This window comes from Mus caroli, unplaced genomic scaffold, assembly GCF_978045245.1.
Source record: "Mus caroli unplaced genomic scaffold, Mus_caroli_1 scaffold_14, whole genome shotgun sequence".
Lineage (NCBI taxonomy): Eukaryota > Metazoa > Chordata > Mammalia > Rodentia > Muridae > Mus > Mus caroli.
The window spans coordinates 80,891,871-80,916,390 of record NW_028227269.1 but is presented as its reverse complement, the minus strand read 5'-3'; the positions used below and the strand labels follow the sequence as shown (position 1 = coordinate 80,916,390).

General features: G+C 45.5%; 1 protein-coding gene across 11 annotated transcripts in view; it reads right to left on the bottom strand.

Annotated features, from left to right (window-relative positions):
* The window catches only part of Sipa1l1 (signal induced proliferation associated 1 like 1), a 275,601-nt gene that overhangs the window by 37,894 nt on the left and 213,187 nt on the right, over positions 1–24,520 (bottom strand). For all 11 annotated transcript variants that reach the window (XM_029484700.2, XM_029484698.2, XM_021178588.3 and 8 more), the window contains 3 exons: positions 16,524–17,097; positions 15,661–15,935; positions 10,216–10,485 (listed from right to left, as the gene is read on the bottom strand). In XM_029484700.2, the coding sequence (XP_029340560.1) occupies positions 10,216–10,485; positions 15,661–15,935; positions 16,524–17,097 (1,119 nt within the window). The remainder of the gene's footprint in view (positions 1–10,215; positions 10,486–15,660; positions 15,936–16,523; positions 17,098–24,520) is intronic.

Sequence of the window (24,520 nt, the reverse complement as noted above, 5' to 3'; positions counted from 1 at the left end):
GGTTCTCTGAAAGAGCATCTAGTGCTCTTAACCACTGAGTCCTCTCTCCAGCCCCTAGTACTACTGTGTTTGACAGGAGAGTAATCACCAATATCTGGGCACCAAAGTTGGATGTCCCTATACTTTCGTCTACTCAGGCTTCTCTGCGATTCTCACAATCCACTCAGATATAACCAGGACTGCAGTGAAGGAGCAGTGGGAAGTGCAAGCTACAAACAAAACTGAGTTAGAACTAGGGAACAACACAGACTCAAGGCCACATGATGCCACTCGATGCCTTTCTGACCCAGAGTCTGTCTTCCATGTATAACGAACACTGACAGACTGCAGATGTGGTTCCATTTTGTACAGCTTTGATCCTGTCACTGCAAAGAGGAAGAAATACTATAGAAAAGAGGGAAGGTTGGGATGGAAGTAGACTATGAGCCAGCTGGAGCCAATGGGACATGCAGGCAGCTGAGTCGTGAGGTGGGTATGGTAAAATGTTTAGTCACATGGCTCCTTGGGCAAAGTAAACACAACTTTATCTTTGGCTTTAGAACTTTTGTCCTGTAGCCTGTTCTGCAAAACAAACATTAAAACACCTCCCGCTCCTTCTCAACATCAGCTCTGTCACTTGGCAAATGTATCAGAAAATCCACTTGGTTACTGCAGTTAGCCCCGAATGAAAAGCGGCCTTTCCAGAGGCTGGCTCTCATCCCACCCCTCCTGTGCCTTTATGTAACTCAATAGGGGCTTTGTCTTCTGAGTGTCCACACATGAGGACACACACAGGGCAACTGGGGAGCCACCCCAGTGTGTTTACATCCCCAAATACATGATGTTCTGGGCAAAGAAAATTTAGAACCAGTTTTACCCCCGTGACATACAGCTCTGCTGTTTCCAATACTGTGACTGATGCCATCAGGCCTCCTCAGGAGCAGAAGGTGTGACGGCCTACATGCTGGCAGTTTAGTTCTGCAGAGCTGGAAGCTAGCTGTTGCTGGGCATTGTGTCACTTGGGAAGGGTAGCAGTTTCTTCTCACTGGCTTTCAGCACGCTGAGTTCCCTGACTTGTGCTGAGCCCACACCCTAGGCTATCTGCTTAGGGACTACTGTGCACAGTAACTTGCTTTTTCCTCTAAAATAACCCAGCTCTTCCTGCTTTGCTATATTTTAAAGGGACCAAAACATTGAATATTAATGGTCACACAGGTTTAGAGAATGAAGATTAAATAACTTACAAATGCTATGAAACCCATCAATCCCATAGAAAATAAACAATAATTGGAGTGTGTGTGTGTGTGTGTGTGTGTGTGTAAAGGCTGGAATATAACATTTGGTGTTGTTCCTGAAGTATTTTCCCAATACTTACTTATTTTGAGGTAGGGTCTCTCACTTGCTGCAGAAAAATCTACCAATAGTCTTATCAGCTATAAAGTCTGTGGAGTACAATAATAACCAGTGATGCAAGATATGTACCTGGGTGTAATAATGGCACAAATGTTATGGGAGTAACCAACAACTCTCTGACTGGATTTAAGACCTGTTCTACAGGAGGAAACGTATGCCTGGTACTATAATCCATCTAAGAACCCATGGATGAACTTGCTGTTGTTTTGTTAGTTAATTGGACACAGTATCAAACTACCCTCTAAATTTCTATCTGTTCACCTTTAGAGCAGTGCAGCTGTCAGAACTCATCAGAGAAGTTTCTCTGTGTTGCAAGCAGTGGTTAACACAGAAACTCATAATTGGTCAAAGGGAACTCCACACAATGACTATGGAGTGTTTAGCCACAAGGAGAACATCAAACTCGCTCCCAAAGCTCAGGGACCAATGCAGAAAATGGAGTAGAAAGAGGTCAGGGAGGAGCAGAGGGGAGCACTGTCTTTTGGATTTAGCAGGATAGCTGTGCTCAAGAACTCACAGTACCTGTGTTTGCCTGTATAAGACCTGCACATGATCAAGCCAGGAAAATACTCTAGCATGGAGGGAGAAGAAATTCATACGCTCCTACCCTTGAGTATGTTAGTTTGAATGAGGCTCATGTTTGACTGCTTGGTAAGGGTTAGTAAGTCTTTTTGGACAAGAGATGTCATTATAAGTGAGCTTTGAGGTTTCAAAGCTCATGTCTTTTACCAGTTAGTGTTCTCGTTCTTTCTCTCTCTCTCCCTCCCTCCCCCCTCTCTTTTTCTCTGCCTCCTGCTTGTGGATAAGATCTCAGCTTTTACCCCTGTGCATTCCTGCCCACTCTGCTGCCATGCTCTCTGCCTTGAAACTATACGCAAGCCTCTAATCAAATGCTTTCTTATATAAGATGCCTTGGATACAGTGTTTCTTTACAGCAAGGGAAAGGTAATCAAGACACTGGAGAAACAGAAATAGTTGATGGCTTCTGAGAGTGGGAGAATCATTTTTCTTTAAGAGTGTGGTCCCTGGTAGGTACACCACACTCCAGTGGAATGTCTCATATTCAGTGTGTGGGCAGCATCAACTGGACTTGATGGGTTAAGGAAAAAGAAAGACACGAAATTGAAGGGAGGGAATTTGGGAGGAGCTATGGGTTGGAGAAGGAAGACTATGATCAAATATACTGTGTAAAATTTTCAAAGGATTAAATTATACAAAAGAAAATTACCAAACCTAATCCCAGGTATGTAATAACATAATCCATGCCCTGCATTTTCCATGATTAACCCACAGACCCGCAGCCAGTGTGTACTGAAGTGAATCTTAAAACCTACTGTTCCAGACAGCCACTGATTACAACTTACCAATCCATCAAAAAAGGGCTTCTCAATGCCCAAGTGGTTAGTGGAAACATAGTTTCCTGAGTATTTAGGATTAATTATACTTCTATTTCCTTCTTTTAGTTCCAAAGTGACAGTGCTGCCTAGATATATCCACAGAGACAAGGCCCTCTGCCACCCAAGTGCAAGCAAGGACCAATGGTAAAAACAATTGAAAGGGTTTCAAATAGCAGCGTGACTGACAAATTAGATACCCCAGTCCATAATTAAGCACAGCATTTTGCCACAACTTAGCAATTAAAACTCAATCCACTCAGGGAACAGGACCAAGTTATCTGTCCTTATCAGTATATATACCAACCAAGATTCTTCCAGAATGATGTAAAAAGAACTTTCTCTGAAGCAATTCAAAGGTTATATAGAATGATGACCGTTCCACCCAGTAGCTTCTACACAGGCTGTGCTCACATTCAATCAACCAAAATCCCTGTCTTTCATGCTTTCCTACTGTGTACTGGGGGAAGAGCTGCGGCTGGCCTCAATGTCAGCCCATCAGCTGTTCAGCCAGGGGCTGGAAATCTTCCTTTCATGAGCCTCCTACAAGGTTCATTTCCAAACAAGGCAGAATGCTCAGACACAGCTGCGAGCATTCACAGTCTGCTGTACACCACGGGAGCCTCTTGACAAGAATCAATTTTTATCTAAGGGTGATTCCAGAGGAGGGAAAAGAAAAACCGAGATAATTGTAGACAGGACCAGTCACTTAACTTGTGGGACCTAGCACATAATGAAAACGTAAGTTTCCCTGTTCAAACAGTATTACAAATTTCCAAAGACAGTGCTCCAAAGATGATACCAGAACCTGGACTTGGTTTCAAGTGTGAGGCCTGTGTAATAAAGCTGACTTTGACTTTGGTGAGTGTGACTGGAACCCATTTATTCCATGAACAGGAATTCATTTCACTAATTTTTAATTGAGTGGCTATATATTTGTGCAGCATGCTGGCTGAGAAGTAGGCTCTAGAGTTAGATGGGTCAATGCTAATCTCAGCTTCACCACTAACTGGCCATGATTTTGCAAAAAACCCATCTCCCAGTCACCATGTGCCTTTACCCACAGAGAGGATTAAATACAACCAACTGGGCTGATGAGAGGCTTGAGTAAGAAGACTAAAGCTGGGGCAGATGACCTCAATACTTAAGAGGTACCCAAGGAACACGTGACAGTTCAGAGGGAAGCAAGATGAAGAAATGCACTTGACATGGGACTTTAAAAAGCCAGGTTGATGAAAGTCTGAAGGGCCATGTACACGTGTAAGGGGGGAGAAGTTGACCTTCACATGGCATGTTAGGCTGGGCACTGAAGGCACATGCTACCTGACAGCTCGTCCCCAAATCCAACTGACAAGATCAGCTTTAAGGCCCATTTAATTTGCAGATGGATTCTGTAGTATTTCCATGACTTCTGCTGGTACACTGGCCATCAGGGCTGTTTTCAGAACAGTGGACAACTTGAATTAACCAGGACACTGTCACTCAGTACTACACAATGTTCCTGAAAACAAACCAGCCCCAACACGTGGTTACCGAGGGGTACAGCCTGCACCCCTGGTGCCCTAATTTCCAGGCAGAGTATCTGCTAACAAGGGTGGCTGGGCAGAGAGGAGGCTTCTGTGGTAAGGTTTTCTAAGGCTAGGTAGAGAACACAGGCTGGATGGAGGAAGGGCTTCTGGCAGTTCAGAGCCGGGGCCTGGCACCACCCGGGAGCACTTGCCTATCACTCCCTGGGCTATCCTGGAGTGAGCACATCCAAGTGGGCTGGGAGACTTGCCAAGCCCATACTGCTGTGCCACCTTCTGCATGCCTGGCTAGCAGCCACCCTTGGACTATCATTTACCAATGTGGAGATGCAAGTCTTAGGAACTCTAGCCCCACAGCAGATGCCAGCACCTGGCTCCCACGGAGGACACAGAGGAGGAGTCTGGGCCCCGTGCTTCTGTGGCACGCTCTACCCTCTGCTTTTCTGCTTTCTCTTGAAGATAAACCTAACACCTGAACTCAGGTTCAGTCATATAAAAGATTCAACCAAGAACTTGTATTTCATGTGGGATTAATTTAGACAAGTTTTATCAGGATATATTTTAAAATAAGAGCCTGCTAAACAGCACCACACAGAAGTGAAAGCAGATCTATTAAAATCCAGCTTTAATGCTTAGCATACCAAAGGCATTTATCAATTGTTTTTACAAAAAGACCTTTTCATTTTCTTCCAAATTAGTGCAAGTTGCATTATTCACAGGAACCCAATAGTGTCCCAGTGTTCGCTGGTTCTTAGAATATAATGATGAACAAGGCAGGCTAAATCAGAACCTTGGGCAAATAGGATTAAGATAAAATATAACAAATTCTGTGAGCAAATCTGATGACCTCAACATTCCCAGAGGGGGAATTAAGGCAGAAACAGGGAAAGAAAGTTTTGGAGAAATTGAAAATGACTTTTCAGAAAATGCATGGGAGCTGAGCTGTGAAGAGTGGAAAGGGACCAGGCTGGGCCTGAGTGTTACTGAGGCAGATGTGACACTTTCAGGAACAGTGGTGGGAGTGACTCTCTCTCTGTGTGTGTGTGTGTGTGTGTGTGTGTGTGTGTGTGTAAGACAAGGCTCATCTGACTTTCAGGGATGTTACCAACCAAGCTGGGGAGCCAGACTTGCTCTTGACTGTGCAGAACTATGAGTATCAGGAAAGGCTTGGTTCCAGGCATGTCTCCATTTTTATCACATGACCCTGCTAGCAGGAGGCTGCGCCTCAGAATTGGAGGCTTCTTTCTGGGAATAATTTAGACTTTTTAAAAGTATGAACTCTCAAGCCAAGAAGGAAGAAGCTTAAAAACAATTGCAGATGCAGGGCTGCATAGATGGTGGCTTGGTCAGTAATGTCTGCCACACAAACATGAGGCTCCATCCCCAGCACCCACATAAAGTTAGGTGTAGCAAGGAGTGCTTGCCATCTTCTTTGTAGGGGAGCAGAGACAGAGGATCCCCAGGGCTTGCTGGTCAGACAGACTACAGCTGAGACAGCCACATCCAGGCTCAGCGAGAGATTCCAGCTCAAAACAGGGTAGAAGGGTGAAGGGTATGGCTTATGGGTAAAGGTGCTTCCTGTCCTATGACTTTAATTCTCCTATGTCCTATGACTTTAATTCTCCTATGTCCTATGACTTTAATTCTCAGGTGGAAGGAGAAAACTGACTCTAAAAAACTGTCCTCTGACTTCCACAGGTGAGCTGTAGCTCTTCTCTCACAAACACACTCACTCTCTCCCTCACACAACTCTCTCTCTCCCTTCCTCTTTCAGTACTCAAGAGAAGATGGGGATTATCTTGAAGTAGGTCAGGCATGAGGGCAGATTTAAGCAGAAAGAGTGATTAAAAGCAACAAAAATTCGGGTTTAGGAAGTTGAGTGTACTCATTAGCTTTGATTACTACAAAAAGCACAAAAACCACGTTACTTACAAAGAAAAACCTTGAGTTCACAGTTCTGGGGTTCAAAATTCTACTACTGAACCCATTATTTTTCTAAGTCTCTTGGTACAGGATGGCAGGGTGTACACTGGAGAATATGCTCACATTCTAAGCCACAAAACAAAAAGTAGAAACAGGGAGGTACCCTCTTTGACGTTGTTCCCCAGTGACCTGCAGACTTCTCATTGGGTCTCACATATTAAATGTTCATGGCATCTCCCAACAGCACCGCCTGACCAACCCCTTGCATATGGACCTTTTGGAGCTGGGGACACACAACACATCAAAAACTTAGCAACAAGGAAAGGGTTTGAAGAGGGAGTGGCAAATGTTAACAACTAAGCTCAGGCTCAGTAGTACTCAGTGGCTTTGAGAGCATGGATGGCAGCACGGCCTCAGCCCAGGAAAGCTCCATGTTCTGTGACACAAAGATCCTTGGGTCAGCTCAAGCGGCTGTGACCCAGGGTGAGGGTGACAGTGCACTCATGGCCAGTGATACCTCACACCAGGCAGTGAAGGCTTGAGAGCATTTGATTTATTCAGTAGAATGGAAAACTCTTTCATATATTAAGATGACTGCTGCTTATCCAAAGCCCTTGAAGTGGTTAGGTTCTGAGCACATTAACTCAGATCCAGGCAGTTACACCTGATCCCACAGGGTGCTTATACTCAGCAATGCAGCTACACGAGTGAGATTCTACTCCATTCCCATTCTTGAACTCTAGATAAACCCGATGCCCAAACATCAGTTGTATCATGTTACCTATTACTGTTAAATTATCTTGTTATTAATTTTGTTAACTAAAAAGTTCACAAACACTATAAAATTACACAATCAGAAGGACCCCTGGGAAGCATAAAATTCCCACATTCAAACTGAATGGCTCAGATTTCAAATGGTGCAATGTACAAAGAACCCTATCCAGTTGACAATGTCGTAGTAATCTCAAACACCAATATGTTATTATTACACAGATTGTGTCCTTAAGCATTAAAAGAAAACAATCAGTCCTGTAAATTAAAAAAAAAAAAATGGCCTGTGGTTCTGAAAACCACAAAGTGGGCTTCTGACAGCAGTAAATGAGCATTTATCCAAAAAGAACTGTGATGGACCCAAGGCAGCAGGCAGGCTTGTGTCTCAAGAGAGGTGGCTTCTCCACAGCTCAGCACAACTTTCTGAGGCAGATAATAGGGACTCAAACCACTGTAAGGAAAACTCAAGGTTCTGAATCAAGGGCGTCCATGTGCACCAAGTGTAACTGGCAAGAGGATGGGCTTGCTTGAAGTTAAACTTAAAAACTGGGAACTCCAGGGTAAGAAACTTGACAATGTTTTGCAATAGAAGACTACCATACATTTCAAACTGGAGAGGACATTCTAATAGCCCGAAAACATAGCTATGAGACTTCACAAAATATCCTAGAATCTGAGATTCTAGCAGGGGTCTCAGAGAACATCCCACGCAACTTGAAGCCAGAAGGGGCAGTGAGTAGGGTTCAATATCCCCCAAACCTCAGCCCCATCCTGTCCCTTCTACCCCCACAACCCAAAGAAGTAAGTTTTCTCCTGGGGACTTGGGCCCTCCCCTAGGGAGACGTACTTTCCCTTAGGTGGGGTAAGACAGGCGCAGGTTCAGACACATGCAGGAAGCCACTCTAGAATCCTAAAAGTCCCTCTTAGAAATAAGGAGCCCTATATTCCTTAAGCCCTTACCTTGGCTAGTCTTTTGTCAACTTGATATAAACAAGAGTTAAATGTAAACAGGGACCTCAATTGAGAAAATGCCTCTACCAGATGATGGGGCCGCCCCTGGGTACGTGGTCCTGGTGGTATAGGAGCGCAGGCTGAGCCAGGCAGTGGTGTCATATGCCTTTGAACCCAGAACCAGGAGCTACAGCCTGGTCTACAGAGTGAGTTCTAGGACAGCCAGAGGTATACACAAAAACTCTGTCTTGAAAACAAAATACAAACATATGAGAGAGAGAGAGAGAGAGAGAGAGAGAGAGAGAGAGAGAGAGAGAGAGAGAAAAGCAGGCTGAGTGAGCCATAGGGAGCAAGCTAGCTGGCAGCACTCCTCTGAGGCCTCTGTCTTAACCTCTGCCTCCCCTGCCTTGACTTCCATCAGTGACAAATTGTGACCTTTGAGTATAAGATGTAAAAAACCCTTTTATCCCTAAGTTACTCCTGTCACAGTGTTTGTTACAGTAATGGAGACTGTAACTAAGCCAGCACGGATGCCAAGGGACCTCGTGATGGCAGTATGCTGAACTTACAATCTTTTGCTTCTGCTGCATTTTGGATTCAACACAGACCGCTGCACATCCCACCGGTCTATCACGTGGAACACTGATAGATCTCAAATGATTTTATGTGGGAAAGCTTCTGGACTGTTCTATGAAAGAAGAAATGGGGCTGGCAGGATAAAGAGGGCCCTTTAAACAATTGCTTCTAGGTTCATCTCTCAAAGCATGAGCCAAAGCAGAAGTTATGGTTAACACACCTCAGGAAGAGCCAAGCTTGGAGCGAGTAAAACAAAGAATTTATTCAGAGATCTCTTGGAGGCTTTCCCTTCTCAAAAATAATGAAAGCACAAGGAGTCCAAGAGGGGATGGAGTGACCCGTTCGGGTAGGGCATCTTTTACTTGGGTAAACAGCAAGGCCCTGCACATACATCTTCATAATCTATGAAGGATTTTAGGAGACCACTTTTGTGTGAGCCTTTACAGACTGTTTCTACATGGGACTCTAGTATTCTAAGATGGCTAAGTGATGGACTTACACACGGCTAGACGACCATGCAGAATATACCAAAGCTATACTCCACAGAGAGGCCTCCACTTCCCACTGCCCCTGAAGTAGACCAGTGACCAGAGACACTGCTGGTGGCAGCCTGTCTTGTAGGAGAAGGCTCTGTCATGAGGACTCTCCTACCCACCACAGTTCTGGAACACAGACAACACCCAGCTGCAGGAGCTTCCACAGAATCACCAGGTGTGTGAGCAACAGGAGGAGACGTGAGGACAAACTGAGAGAAGGTGGGAGAAAAGAAGCTTCCAGCAGAGGCCATCTCCTTCTAGCAGGTACCTCAGAAAGGCCATCTCCTCCAGCAGGTACCTCAGAGAGACCATCTCCTCCAGCAGGTATCTCAGAAAGGCCATCTCCTCCAGCAGGTACCTCAGAGATGTCATCCCCATGCCATCATGGAGAGGACTAAAGCTACAGCAATGACTTCCAACTTCAGATCCAACTGTTATTTACATCAGAAAGACCTTGATCCAATTTAATATCAGCCTGAGGTTCCAGTTCAAGGTGGTAGAGCTCACAGAACCATGACTGTTCACCAAGGCAACACCACCATGATAGCATGTTAAGGCAGACCCTCTTTTTAGGAGAGGTTTATTCTGACTTTCAGTCTGACTGGAGTTGGCTCTTGATGTTCCAGGACTTCCATCCTATTCAATGACCTCAGTATTAACTGTCTTAGCCCTTCCCTGACTGGTGTCTCCTCCTCACTGCTTCCTTCTGTCTTTCCAGCCATGGGAAATCCACTGTGCTCTGAGTTACTGCTCTCAAAGCCCTTTCCAAACAAAATGATAGAGACACAGGTATCCAACTAAACCCTCGAATCTCACTACTTCTATTTTCTAAGTTGCCTAAGACATTGAAGATGATAATATAGTCACCATCACTTAAGATCTGTTATCTAAGTTTTAATCCAATTGGGCACTTCTATGAGATGAGGGTTTCTATTGATAATCACATAAAAATTAAAAAGCAAAGCACATACAAATCCCACTGTAGGGGGCTGGATGTTCCGCTGAAACTCGCATGCTTTGGAAGTCACTCATGGGTGTTTCAGTTTTACTTCCAAGAAACACAAGAAAGCCTAGAGCTGGTGCTTAAGTATTTGGTGCTATCTGAATTTGGGGCTTAAACAGAGCAACCTTTGAGAGGGCACTCACCTCCTTTCCAGTGGGCGCCCGTCACTGGAGATGCTTCGAGGGATGTTGGCAGCTCTTTCTGGAGGGGGCATTTTCCCATCTCCCTTTCCAGCATTCAGTCGTGATGTCATGGGACTCTGCAGCTGAGATGGAACCTGGGGCGAATGAGCACCCTTGCTGGCATTCCGCTGCCATTTGTTATTATTCCGGAAGGGAAACTTGAACTCGTAGGAAATGCCTTCATTCATCTGGTACTCCATCACTGGCATGCGGTAGGTTTCTGAGCAACTCCTATTAGGAGGAAGGACCAGGAGAGAACAGTGACTACTGCACCTTGTCATGCTGGTGGGACAGGATGACCCCCATTAACAAACTTTCAGTCTCTGGCCCTTGCAGGTTTCCTCTCACAGCCTACTCACACCCCAGAGGATCACGCGTGTGTTCTTTTACTCAGCCCCAACTGTGGAGACTGGGACGAGGAATCTGTAAAACCTAACAGGCCCCAGGACAGCTGGGAGCATGGAGAGAGAGCTAAGGTGGGAAAGGCAGCTGGACGGACCACAGAGCAGGCAGCTAGTGAGAGCAGGCAGCAAGCAGACTACAAGCAGCTGCACATCTCCCCTCAGAGTTGCAAGTAGGTACCTGGGGAGAGGGGCAGCTCTAAATGGGCTGGGACCCCAAGAGTCAAGAAATAAAGCCAGGAAAGATCCCCAAGCCCAATGAGAGACCCTCATTTAGCCTAGGAGGAAGAAAACTTGTTATAGAATGCAACAATTTTTAGCCCCCCACGGAAAGCCAAGCATTATCTGAAACCAGACTTCATTTCTTTTCAAAGAAGGGATCTTCCTGAGTGTTATCAACGGCCAGAGACACAGGGTCCTGTCACTTCTGCTTTGTCTGTGGGTCCTCAGGAACCCACATTCCATTCTTTATATCTAAACAACGAGAAAGAGATTCTGTCTGTTCTTCTATCCCTCGACAGTATCAACCTGCATCAGGATCCCATCATTAAATCCAGGGACTGTGAGGTCTGAGAAGCAGGAGGGAAGCCTTGAAGGGGGGTGACCAGCTGTGAAGCTTCACTCTGGAGACAATGTAGACTGAGTCCAAGGCAATGGGGGGAGCCGCACAGATGAGCCAAAGTTGCAATTTTAATTTTAAAAAATAGAATAAAATTGGTGCAATTAATTTGAGATGCTTTGTTTTACCCAAAATATCTGAAATGGTATTTTAACATATAGTTAGCCCTGAGAAGTGACTGAGATTATCTTATACTTCTAAGAATCTCATCCAGTTCACAGAGAACCAAACTGCAGGCATTTCCTACTGCTTTCATGACAGGGGATCACCTGATTGGCTTTGTATCCTACCTATTTCTGTAAAACCTAAAAGGACAGATGAAGCAAGAGTGGACACTCCCCTGAAGGACAGAACTAACGGTAGTGTTAATGCCATATGTAAGCAGTCATGAAACGCTCCCCATGGCCTCCTGGTAGTAAAGTGTGGAAGTGAAGGTAACTATAGGGCAGACTGCAGGAAGAGGATGTGTGCTAATTTAGCCATACTACAGCCAGTCCACAACGGAGGAGACAGACCAGGCTTTAACCTACAGAACAGTAGCTGCAGGCTTGGCTTACTGTAGTTTCTTACTAGAGAACATCTCTAACTCTCTACAGATCCTTCACCCACAATGAGTCCTATCTACAAGTGCAGCCTATGACCAAAGGAACTGCCAACACCTGTTGGAAACCCATCTGGGCCTGTGGTCAGCAGCATCTCAGTATTTAATGTGACCAAAGGGCAAACTGAAGCCTAATGGTAAAAGACTAATGTTTAAGAACATCAGGGTCCCTGGCTGTGAACTGGGCTCTAAGGAAGTCTGTAACTCCTTTTGATGGAGCTCATCTGGCAATGAGATTTGGACGCAGGAGTTCCAGCTCAAAGGCAACATGCTCTCATTTTCAAAGCAAGAAAACACTTTGCAACCCATTCTTATTTAAGAGATAATGTGACTCTCAAATCCCCAGCAAGAAAAATAACAGTCCTAAAGATAATTTGGTCTTTTTATGTAACTGTTTTTAGCTTCTGAATGGCCCCTGATTGCAGAGCAGCACCCTGTAGAACAAGGCTGCACACCCGGAGCGCCTCAGCCAACCCACCAGCCCTGAGTCCCAGCGCTCACAGACACTGGGGATCAGGGAGGGGCCTTCCCACTCATTGGGGCGGGGATGGATGAGGACGCTTGGGAGGCCTCTGGCAGGCTCTCAGGACCATTTCACTGCACTGTCTTCTCTGAGCAGTGCCTTCTGTTTGTCTCACTCATTTATTAAAAAATGGAGCAGCCATAGGAAGGGTGGGCACTGGGAAAAATGAAACAAGAGCCACCATGCACACGGCAGGAACTCAGGAATTGGCTTTGCTTTATGTCCCTTCTTTTAAACAAACTACAGTTTGTGGAAGGGTCGGCCTGTTTCCTAAGAATAGGGAAAAGGTCCTTGATTTTATGATATTTAAATATTTTGGGGGAAGGGTTGCTGTCAAGCTAACTTCCATTTTTAAAAGCTGCCTTTTCAAAATGCATGTGCACACACACTCTAGGCCTGACATACAGTCGCTGTGTGGCTGCCTAGGATGATCTCAAGGTCCAGGCAACTGCCAGAACCGAACAGCACTGGGTAGTGAGCTTTGAGGAGGCCTGGCCCACCCTACCCAAAGCCCTAGGAAGGCTGACAAAGAGGAGAGTAATTACTCAGAGAACAGAGTAATTAGTTGCTAGGAAAATAGCAGTGGGAGTGTGAAGTGCGGAGGGAAGAGACAGAAGCAGAAGCGTCATCCGATTTTGTTGAAAACTGTAGCAAGGTGTTAATGCTTCAACTGTTCCCTTTGAAGCCACTTCTGCAGGAGCAAACAGCTTTTCAGGCCTCCAAAGGCATCGATCTGCACAGTGCACAATTTCCCACCTGCACAGAGCAGCCAGCAGGGAGGGTGAGGGTGCAGCACCCAGCTTCCCAGCGGGGAGGGCTAGGGCTCAGCACCCATTTTCCCAGCCTAGCAGCTGACCTGTGCAGGCAGCAGTGCACGCCTGGAGAGGATGGCTGTGGGTTCCCAGTGGAAGACAGATGTGGCTCCTTCATATGGTATAGGAGTCGCCTGCTCTGATGTCAGAATGGGTTGTCCCCTCTGGCCCAGTGCAGCCTTTTCCAGATTTCATGGTGGTCACTTCAAAGAGGTGAGTGGGAGAAATAACACCATGAGCCAGGAATGGCACAGATTGACACTGATGCCCAGGGAAAGGGTCTGTGCCTACCTACAGAACAGTGCTTATACCTGGATTCTGATGCCAGAGGAGCCTGAAAACTTACTTAAGTTTCTTCCTCTTTTGTAAGATTTATCATATTCACTTATTTATTCGTGTGTTTATTTATGCATTCACTGTGCAGCAGGACACGGTGAGAGGACGCCTGTGGGGTGTCCTCCTGACACATGGGATCCAGGGATCAACCTCAGGCCATCAAGCTCGGTGGGAGTGACCTGACTCTGAGCTATCACACGGGCCCTCCCTGGCTTCTTACAGCATCAACAGTAGTCGTGTGTATCTCCTCATAGGATGGCTAAAAGAATTAAATGTGTTAATTCACAGAACTGTGTTTTTCTCTAGGACCTAGAACACTGAAGTAAAATTTCAGCCAATGGTATTCCGTAACACTCCAAGGAAGATAAACCCAGCCTGGATGAGCATGGCCAGTAAGCCACCCCTCACCGCTGACCTCGCTTCCTAATAACAATGACTCAGTTTGGTGGTAGCTCCATTCTGTCCGGCCTTACAACTGCTTTGTTCCAGTTCCCCATACACACCTGGAGCCTAGAGAAAAGAGCAGAGCCACTGTGTCTGTGACTCTGAGAGCTGAGGCACTTTCTACAGAAACTGTCTCCTGTTTAGGGAACTCAAAGGAGAGCAGTCAGGTGACAGCAGAGGAGAGCCAGACACTCAGAGATTGTTCTAGATGGACAATGGACTTGGAGACTCTAGAAAAGCTGGCAGGGTCAGCAGATCCTGCTATCCTGACAGGGACACAGACAGGATGATTGGAGGACACTCACCCATCTCGGATTGACGAAACTAAAAAGTTCTGTGGATACATCTTTTTTTTTTAAACTCAGCTCTATAAAAGAGTGTTCCTTAACCTGCTCAGACTGAAGGGCCCCAGACTATTCTGACACAGGCACACAACCCCCAGGCTGCCTACCTGAAAAATGGCATAAATAAATGCTATTCTGAATAAAGACTGATTTTTAACTGAAGTTCACTTAAGTCTTTAAGGGGCACAAATAACCCACTATAATGATTTATAGCCTACCATCTGCGAATCATAAATCCATGAATGCTCAGACCTAGGACTAGTCATTTTAGGGAGAAAAAGAACGATGGTTTGGTTTCATTAATTATCAGTATTTATTTATGATTAATTATTAGTTAATTAATTAGATGTTGTGTGTATTTTGCATTTTTATTTTTTAGTAAGAAGACAGGTCTTCTCTGCTTAACAGCCCTGGCTATCCTGGAACTTGCTTTGTAGATCAGGCTGTCCTGAAACTCACAGAAATCCACCTGCTTCTGACTCCTGAGAGCTGGAATTAAAGGCATGTGCCACCATCACCCAGTTATGTTTTGGCTTTAACTACTAAATTTAAGACAAATTCTTAGAAAGTAGTGGCTAAAAATATACAACTTTTTTTTTTCTTTTCTTCTTTTTTAATTTGATTTTTCCCAGTCAGGGTTTCTCTGTGTAGCCCTGGCTGTCCTGGAACTCACTAATTAGACCAGGCTGGCCTCAAACTCAGATATCCACCTGCCTCTGGCTCCCTAGTACTGGGATTTAAGGCACATGACAGCAACAACTGGCTACATTTTTTTTTAAACCAACAAAAATATTTGCTAAGTCTAAAGGAGAAAAACAGTTGATTAGACTGGTTCAATCAAGCAACAAAGACATGAAGTTTCGGTCAGTGCTGCTGGCTTGGCAGGAGCTGAACGGGCAGGAGGCTCCAGCCTTCCCTCTAGAGAAGGCAGTCAGGCATGAAGCACAGCACTGAGTCATCTGAAGCCCGTTCCTGGCCCCCAGATGCTGCCAGAACAAAAGCCTGGAAGTCAGGCTCAGCAGAGCCAGACAGCAGGGCTTAAAGCAACCGTTGAGTTTGAACATTCGTGAGGTACCTGGGAGTGAGGCCAGCATGAGCACGACCCCCCAGGAACAGACACTCGGACAGCCTCGATGGATGTGTTCTGCTTACAGGCCTCCGGTGTGAGATGCTGAAGATGGCTGTTGCAGCTCTTGTCTGGACTGTATCCTGTGGGAGACTTTCCACACAGGAACCATAAGCCTCACAAGAGGGCAATTTCTCTCTGGCTACCCTGCTTACTAAGAGATATCCCATGTGGCCCAGCAGCCGTAAACTCAGACCTACCTCCGTGGGGTGCAGTCGTCATGGGGAGGAATAATGACAACCTTTACTGTGACTGATGTTCTCAAGAGATCGATCATCTGTTCATGGCTCAGGGTGGCCACTGCCACCTTGCAGATCTCCACCAGGCGGCTGCCCTGCCTCAGACCTGCTTGCCATGCGTAGCCGTACGGTTCTACATCCGCCACGATGCCCTCATAGTTGACGTGGAAGCCAAGCTGCCCCAGCCCATTTCTTCGCAGAGTCATTTCCACAGATTCACAACCTTTTGAAACAAACTAGACAAGGAAATGAGAGGTACTCCGTTAATTATTAACAGTGGACTTGGCATTAAAGAAAATGCTGCTTTTAGTTGTTCTGAACATCCTGTAGCTGGGTGAAGGGCAAGTTGGTTAACCCTCTTCCCTAGTCTCTATTTGGTAGGAAAACACAACACACTGGCTGCTTCCACAGGGCCCAGTGGCTTTCCTGACAGAAAAATCTGGGATAGGCCTTCAGACAGCTGGCGGCAAACTGAACCTGTATTCTACATTCAACGGCCCTTAAAAAATAATCCACGGTGGGTTATTGAGAGCTTTATTAAACAGCTTTCTCAGCAACTACAGGAACACCTGTCACCAGGGCCATGAGACTGGGTTATGTGCAGGTGACTTCCCAGCACAATCCCTCAGACAACATGTCATCCCACCTGCCCTGGGCTGCTACTTTTCCTCAACAAACGATGGAAAGCAGGAACGTCAGATAAACTGTGTTGCTTCACTCATCAGCAAAGGAATTGTTAGAGTAGCCAATCATGCCCCAGGCCTCTGTGCCCTGGCTTTAGTCTGCCGAACCCCCAGGAGTGAGCATGGTAACAGCAGTCTCACCTGCAGCCTTCTGACAATTTCTTTGATATCTTCGCTGCTAATGAAGCTCTCCACTGACACACATTCTCCCCTCTCATAGAAGATTTTGAGGCTGGTGTCGCTGGAAGTCCACCCTATGACATCTCTGCAGGAGCAATTGAAAGCCACGCTCTTTGTCTCCTGCTCAATGAGGACGATGAACTCGCTGGAGATCCCAAGGAGGCAGTCGAACTCCATGGCCTTGTTGTAGTCTTTGGCCCGGACCGCCCACACAATGGCCCCCATGCTACTGAGCTCAGCTCCTGGATAAGGCTTAGACTTTTCCTTCTTCTTGGAGGCCAGAGAAATAAATGGAAACTTGCCAGAAGGGTCAATAGGTGTGTTGGTGACATTCTTTTCTGCCAGATCTTTCAGGTATTCCTGGCGGGTCCTTGTCGCCATGGCCCGGAACTTCTCTGATTTATGAGCAGCATTTTCTGCATTAATCACTTTGGCCAAAAGGAAGTCCCTGAACACGTTTGACTTGGGGAAGGTGACCCCTTTAGGGATGGGAGGTCCAAAAGAAGGCACATCTCTGGACCTGGTGACTGCCACACTGAGAGACAAAGCAAAGAACAAAGGATGAGAGGTGTGTCAGTATGTCTGTCTTCTATTACACCATGGGGACATGGGGACATGGGGACATGTGGCCGGGGCTGTAGCTCGGTCGTAAAGCACTGGTCCAGTGCAGACATGCAAGGCTGGGTTTCCCCAGTCCTAAGGAAGGGGTAAGCATGGTAAGATAAGACAGTTCTCATTCTGTTCAAGAAAGAACACGAGTTTCTGCTTAATTAGTAAACTTTTTAGCTTACGTAAGTTTTTTCCAGGCAGACTCTTTTTACCTTAAAGTTTCAACTTCACTTCTTTAGCAGGTAGGAGACTAACCGTAACGTCATGGCGGTTAGTCATGCTGGCTTACTGTAATGTTCCAAACAACAGAATAAAAGCTATTTTAAATACCTACAGACGATATCCAGTGCGCAGGTTGCTATAATCATACAACCTTTCAGAACAGAGATTCTGTCAGAACACAGATGTGTCCTCCACTTGAGATAGAATGGCTGCAGGCGACATACACAGTTCATCAGGAGATGCATGGCCTTTGGGAAACGAGTCCTTTCTAATAAAGCAAATACTATCTGCTGGGCCATGTGTGAGGCATCGTGAGACTAGAGTGAAAGCATACCTTTGAAATAAAAACATCAATATCAATTATGACTTTTATAGAACTGCCACAATACTTGGAAATCATGTTTTTTAACCGAGCTATTCTTTGGTTCATATATTCTGTGGTCTGTGGTTCTGCAAGAAGCACACTGCCCTTTCCTGTCTGCTTTACGTCAGACTGGCCTGGCTGCCCTAAGAAAGCTTGCTCCCACCACTGCTTTTGCATACACAGAGCTAAAAAAAAAAATTAGGCCCATGAAAAATAACCAGCAACATCTGTATGCATCTACTAATCTTAATCTCAGAAAGAAAAATATCAAAACTTTCCTAAAACAACAGAAGTTAGGAGGAAATAAAGAGGCTGTATGTCATCCACCAGTCTTCAAGATCACGCCTGACACCATCAGCCAAGCCTGACAGGGCTAAGGTGACAATCCCTCTTTCCACATGATGTAAAATCGAGCTGGCCATGAAACTGTGCACTAGAAAATGTTTTATGTGAGTTTTTAAGAGAAAGGATACAATGTGAGAGTGTTTTCAAAGTAAGCTGATGGCCCTGCTTCACTCAGGAGCTGAGGCAAGAGGACACCGCGAGTTTTAGGCTATCCCAGGTGCCTACTCAGCCTCCTAACAGCCTACAGAATGAGACCTTGGCTCACCTTCCCCTAAAAGGGGTGGGGTGGGCTTCACTTAAGATGTTCAGCTACTTTTAGAAAAAAAAAAAAAGTCTTCATCTAATAGAAATGGGCTAGATAGATCTGCAAGTGAAGGCTTTCCACTTAGAAACTGTACTCAGGTGAGATGGAAAAGCTATACATGATGCCTGCTTGTCACAAGTTTATCTCTACAAGAAGACTACCTGCCTCACTTCATGACAAAGGGAGGTGTCAGCCAACACCCATGCTCTGACTGCACAAGGGAAGCCCCAGACTCCCGGTGCACACATTAGGCCTAATTACACACTATTACAAAGGCAATTGTTCTTGTCACTGTGAGCTGTCTGGCTTGAATGCTGACAGCTGTGTAATTTTAATTTGATCGTGTTAGCTTTTCCCCCTCTTCTAAAGCTGAGCAGAAAATGCTGAAATCCCGATTTGGTAGATCTTCCCCCAGGAATCCTGTGAGGATCCAGAAATGTTTAATATCTTTCATTTTAAAGCTGGCAACTCTTTGCTAATTTCACTTGGAGCATTATTCTTCCTCAGGAAGCAGCTGTGGTTTCTCTGTAACTAGAGAGAGGCCCACACTCAGCAGAGCTGTGAGCCTGAGCACGTCTACTTGCCCCTGAGCCTGCAAAAATCTAGATCTATTTATTAGCCGACAGAACTTTAGACAAACACACACTGGCAACCTACCAATAATTAGAAGCTTCTAGAACGAGTTGTGAGGGTGAGAACTGAGTCTTCACCATGTAATTATCTGTGATTCACCGCAGATGGGAGGTAAGTGATACAGACAGTAATCAAGGCTGCAGTATTAGAAACAGCGTCCTAGGGAAGACCGAGGAGGAAGAGGCTCTAGAAGGCGCCTCTCACCAGCTTTGCTTTAGTCACTTTAACGTTCATGGTGCCACAAGGTTAAGAGGGTCACTGACCTAGATGACACAGACGTCAAACTCTCGAAGGTAGGGCCTGGTTTAAGCTAATTAGAATATTTTATTTCACTTCAAAAGGACCTTTGTCTACACTATCTCAATATAGATTCCTAAGGTTAACTATAAATGGTCCTTGCTATGTTTAAGGTGAATTCCCAAGGGACTCTCTCTCCTCAGCCACACTTACCTTAGGCTCCTTTGCTGTACTGTATCTTGGCAAGGGCCCACCCTTTCTAGCCCCGTTCCCTTAGCAGCATAGAGGACTAGAACCCACCACACAGGATAAACTGAGCTTAGAGGCTGAAGCAGTCAGGGCAGGGCAGCACTGAAAGGGACTTTAGAGGTCACTTCCATAAATCGTGAGCTTCACTTCAGACTTGCCTTCAATCTTACATTACTCAAAGGAAAATGTGTGTGTGTCCATTTTAATCTATAGATATATTCTCCAAAGTCCTTGAAAACAGGGAGACCCAGAGTGCGCCCAGTGTTTATGTCTGGGTAAACAGTGGGTACAAATCTATCACTTTCCAGAAACACATGATAGTCCTGGAGCTTGCCTGGCATGGCTCCTGGAATGTGCCAGGGCTCAAGGCAAGTGCTGAGCATCAACAACAGAGGCCCCGCCCACTCCACCTCTAAAGGAAGAACTACACTTTGTCCCCTTCTGTCCCCTTCTGTCCCTTTGGTACCTGATTATGGGATCATCCACACAAATCTCTCGGCCTAAGAGAGCAGCGCCAGGCCGTGTCTGCTTGGCCTGGACCACGTTAACATTCACTAGTATCAAAGACTTTGACTGAAGTAGTGTATCTTGGTACACAACTGGCAATTCGGTAAGCAAGGATGCTCTAAGGACAGGTGAATAGAAATACTAATGCAAACAGAACAGATTAAGAAATTAGAATTTAGCCTGCAGTGGTGGCACACACCTTTAATCCCAGCACCTGGGAGACAGAGGCAGGTGAATCTCTGAGTTTGAGGTCAGCCTGGTCTACAGAGTTAGTTCCAGGACAGCCAGCGCTACAGAGAAACTCTGTCTCTAAATAAATAAATAAATAAACAAACAAAATAAACAAACAAACAAAAATTAGAATTTTAGAGCCACACATGGGGGGTGGGAGGGAACAATTTGGAAGAATCAGAAGTTCAGGGTCACTTTTGGCTACATGACAAGTTCAAGGCCAGCCCAGGCTACATGACTCTTCCTTAAGGGAGTGGGGGCTCATGGATGTGGAGGCAGTGAGATCGGTCAGTGGGAAAAGGGACCTGCCACTAAGCTGGATGTTCAGTTTGATCCAGGGTACACACGGGGGGAAGAAAGAACATGTGCTCTGACATTTTACCTGTATGTCATGGCACATGCTCTCCCTAAACATCAAATACATAAATAAATATAAAAAAACCAAAACAACCCCCCCCTCAACCTAAAAGAACAAAAGCTAAAAGAAGTAGCTTGAATTTTGGAAGCTTATCAACAGCAAGTATCAACTGATTTCAACTTCAAGTTGGAAAGAAAAATGAAGCCAGGTCTGGCGGTTCAGTGTTGTGAGTTTGGCCCCCCAGGAAGCAGAGGTAGGAGGATTCCGAGTTCAAAGCCTGCCAGGGCTACAGAAAAGAGGCCTAGGGAAGCTACACAGAGAAATGCTCACACAGAACGTTCAAGGGAGCGCTTGCACAGGGTGTGCTGGGCCTCAGGGCTCAGTCCCCAGGACTGCAGAAGCCATAGAGATAAAAGAACATAACCCAGAGCGGGCGGTGGCAGTGCACACTTTAGTCCCAGCACTCAGGAGGCAGAGGCAGATGGATTGTCTGAGTTTAAGGCCAGCCTGGTCTACAGAGCAAGTTCCAAGTTAGCTAGGGCTACATGGAGAGGCCCTGTCTAGAAAAGAAGAAAAGGAAGAAGAAGAGAAGGAAGGAGGGAGAGGAAGGAGAAAACCCTGAGCATACCCTAGAGATAGAAGTGGTCCTTGCTGGAAACTGGGGTCAGAATGAGCAATGCTGGAGGAGCTTCATAAGCTGTATACCTGGGCCCAGGACATGAACATGCTCACGCGCAGCTCAACTGTCCAGGAGCTGTGGGATTCCAACACTGCTCATGTCCTCCACAATGCTCAAGGAGCTCCAGCTCTCTCTCTCTCTCTCTCTCTCTCTCTCTCTCTCTCTCTCTCTCTCTCTCTCTGTATGTGTGTCTGTGTCTGTGTGTGTGCACAAGTGGCCATTCATACAACCAACAGCACAACCAGAGATAGGGTGAGCGTGTGTGTGTGTGTGTGTGTGTGTAGTCTGCCCAAGGGCAGCTCAGGCAGAACCACAGCACAGCACATGTCTGGGAGACTTCACATTTCTTGAGAGTGAGGTCAGGTGGGGAGAGGGGTTAGGAGAGGCTGAGAGGAGAGAGCAGGCCTGAAGAGTCCAGGCAGCAGGCTGGGCTGCTGAGTTTTAAGCACAAAGAGTGACAGCAAGGCCAGCCTTTGTGGCTTGGTGCATCTCTTGCCTCCTTTGACTTCTTTGTAGATGAACCTCACAGACGCCTTCTTTTTAAGAGAAGAGTCCAGGCAGGCCTGTGGATGTACATGCACCATACTCCCTTGGCTACTAGCTGGATTTTAGCAGATCCTACAGGCAGCCATTGACTGCATAGAAGAGAAAATTTGAGATCCCGGCAATTTCACAAGCTGGCCTAACTCCAAGTACTCTTTGCACTATATCACACCCACTCTCAAAAATGCAAACCTTTCTGAGAATAAACATACATGCTTTTTAAATGTAGCTACAGACACAAATTAACAAATGACCTATGAAGACCATGGGTCATTTTTGTAATTATTTATTATTAGTTTTAAAATTAATAATTCCTTAATCTCACCAAATTTATGGTCCAAATTCCAATTGCTTCTTATGTCTAAAGGCGGTTTATTGTGTGCATGTATGCTCATATGTATGGACATATTATGGTTCTGATATGATCCACACACTGAAATTAATGAGCTGCTAAAGAGGAACTATGTTAGAGACTGAACCTGAGGCCTTATGCATGCTATCGTAAAATCAACCCATCCTTACTAACTGTTCATTCTATACGATCCTGTCCACTTCCCTTACGACTTTCTCTCTTGCAATGCCATTTTCTGAAGACCCTGGACAGTTGGTTGTTTACGGAGTGCCTTCTGTGGAGTATAAACCCGGCTCCTGATCATCTACATTACAGTGCCTTGACTAAAAGGCCTGATCACAGTCTCATTTAATTTGGGAAAGGGACAAGGGTAGGGTGGCACACTGCCATCACGAGGCACACATTTGTCTCTTTTCGTGGTGTTTGTGACCTCTGACAGCCAATGCTAGATCCACTGATTCCCGACCGTAAATGGTGATGCTCATGGGTGCCCTCACATAGACGCTCCAGGCTGCTATACTTACTGAATCTCTATCTTTGCTGTTACTGGCTTTTCCATCTCCTCTAACAATAACTACAAACCGATGGTTTTCAGTGCATTTTTGCTTTATTGCAGCTCCTGTTCTGATCTGCCGTTTCTAAACTGATCTATCAGCTGGGACCAGGTAATTAAGAACACTTTAATTATAACAAATAACAACAGAAGCTAGAGAGCACTCTGATCAACCACAGGGTAAATTTTAGCACATATTCTCTAGATCCTTGGTAGGAATTATCTTTGTTCTTTCAGGTACATACATGGTAGGCTCAGGACAAAAGAAACAGATATAAGCAGACTGTAGTCTTCATACCTGCCTAAATAATTACCTTCACTGGAGACACTGAGTGAAGTACTTCCAGGGTCACTCTCCCCGCAGAGCCCTGTCCTACTGTCCCTGTCTCCATGCTACACATGCATCCAGCACTCCTAAACTCGCTGTTTCCTGCTGAATTCCATCCATCTGTGTTTATATAGCTGTGTTTATAGGTGAATCCTATTTTCTTGATTAAATATCCTTATAACTTCTCCTTCTACTGACCCATCCTCCAAATCATTATAGCAACTCCAGTTTCAGGGGATCTGGTCTCTTCTGGCAACAGCCACGCACTTGGTGCATAGACATAAATGTAATCAAAACACTCATATACAAAATATAAAATTAAACAAGAGAAGATGGGCTCCTTAAGCAAGAATTTCAGAGAGTGACAGAAAACCCACCATTTCATAGCCTTATGTATCTGTGTATGCACTGTAAACAAAAGAGAACTGCACATGGCCTTGACGCTGCCCGGGCAGTGATGCAGGCTGGTGGCTATCAGGCAAGAGTAGCTACTGAGCATGTGAAATGTGGATCGTGTGTAGAGGAACATCAAATTAGATTAAAATTTAGTTAATGTAAAACTTATAGACTGACATAAGATGCAGACAATGTTTTCACAAAATGTCCTAGAACGATGTGGTATGTCACTGCATTTTCATCTGTGTCACGAGATCATAACAGAGACCAAGGCACTCAGGGAAAAGTGAGGAAACCCTAGGGTGCCTTTTGCTAGAGTCAAGACATGCTCTAGAAAGGCACCCTACCCAGTCCAGAGAAAGGTCCCAGCCACTGGGCGCACTGCCGCATGTTCTCCGTCCCACTAATTCCAGCGCACAGGAGGCAAAGGGAGGTGGGGTCTCTGAGAGATTAAGAGCAGCTTGGTCTACAGAGTGAGTCCCAGAGTTACAGTCAGAGCCAGTCTTGGAAAAAAAACAAAAACCACCACCGCCGCCGCCACTGCCACTGCCACCATCACCACCACCACGAGAAGGGTAGAGTCACAACTGTTATCAATCAGCATTTTAAATTATATAGCTTATTATATAGAAATAACTTAGATATATTTAGTAAATGACATAAAACACTGGATCAAGATAGTGTCAAACTTTCTTTTGCCTACTTAGGTATTTATTTGTTTGTTTTGTTTAGTTTTAAATCTGGCTAATTAGTGAAATAAAGAGGTCATGAGCTTGAAGGAGAGTGAGGCTGGGTATATAGTAGGGTTTGGAAGTAGGAAGGGGAAGGAGAAAATAGAATTAAATTATAATTTCAACATTCAGAAAAACAATGAAAAACAAAATTAGTCCATGGCTTGCACTGTTTTCATTGGGCAGTGCTGATTTAGACAAAGGATTGAAAAGAAAAGGGTTACTTTAAAATACATTGTATGGGAGGAGGGTGGAGAGATGGCTCAGCCATTAAGAGTACTGCGCTTCCAGAGGTCCTGAGTTCAACCCCTAGCAAC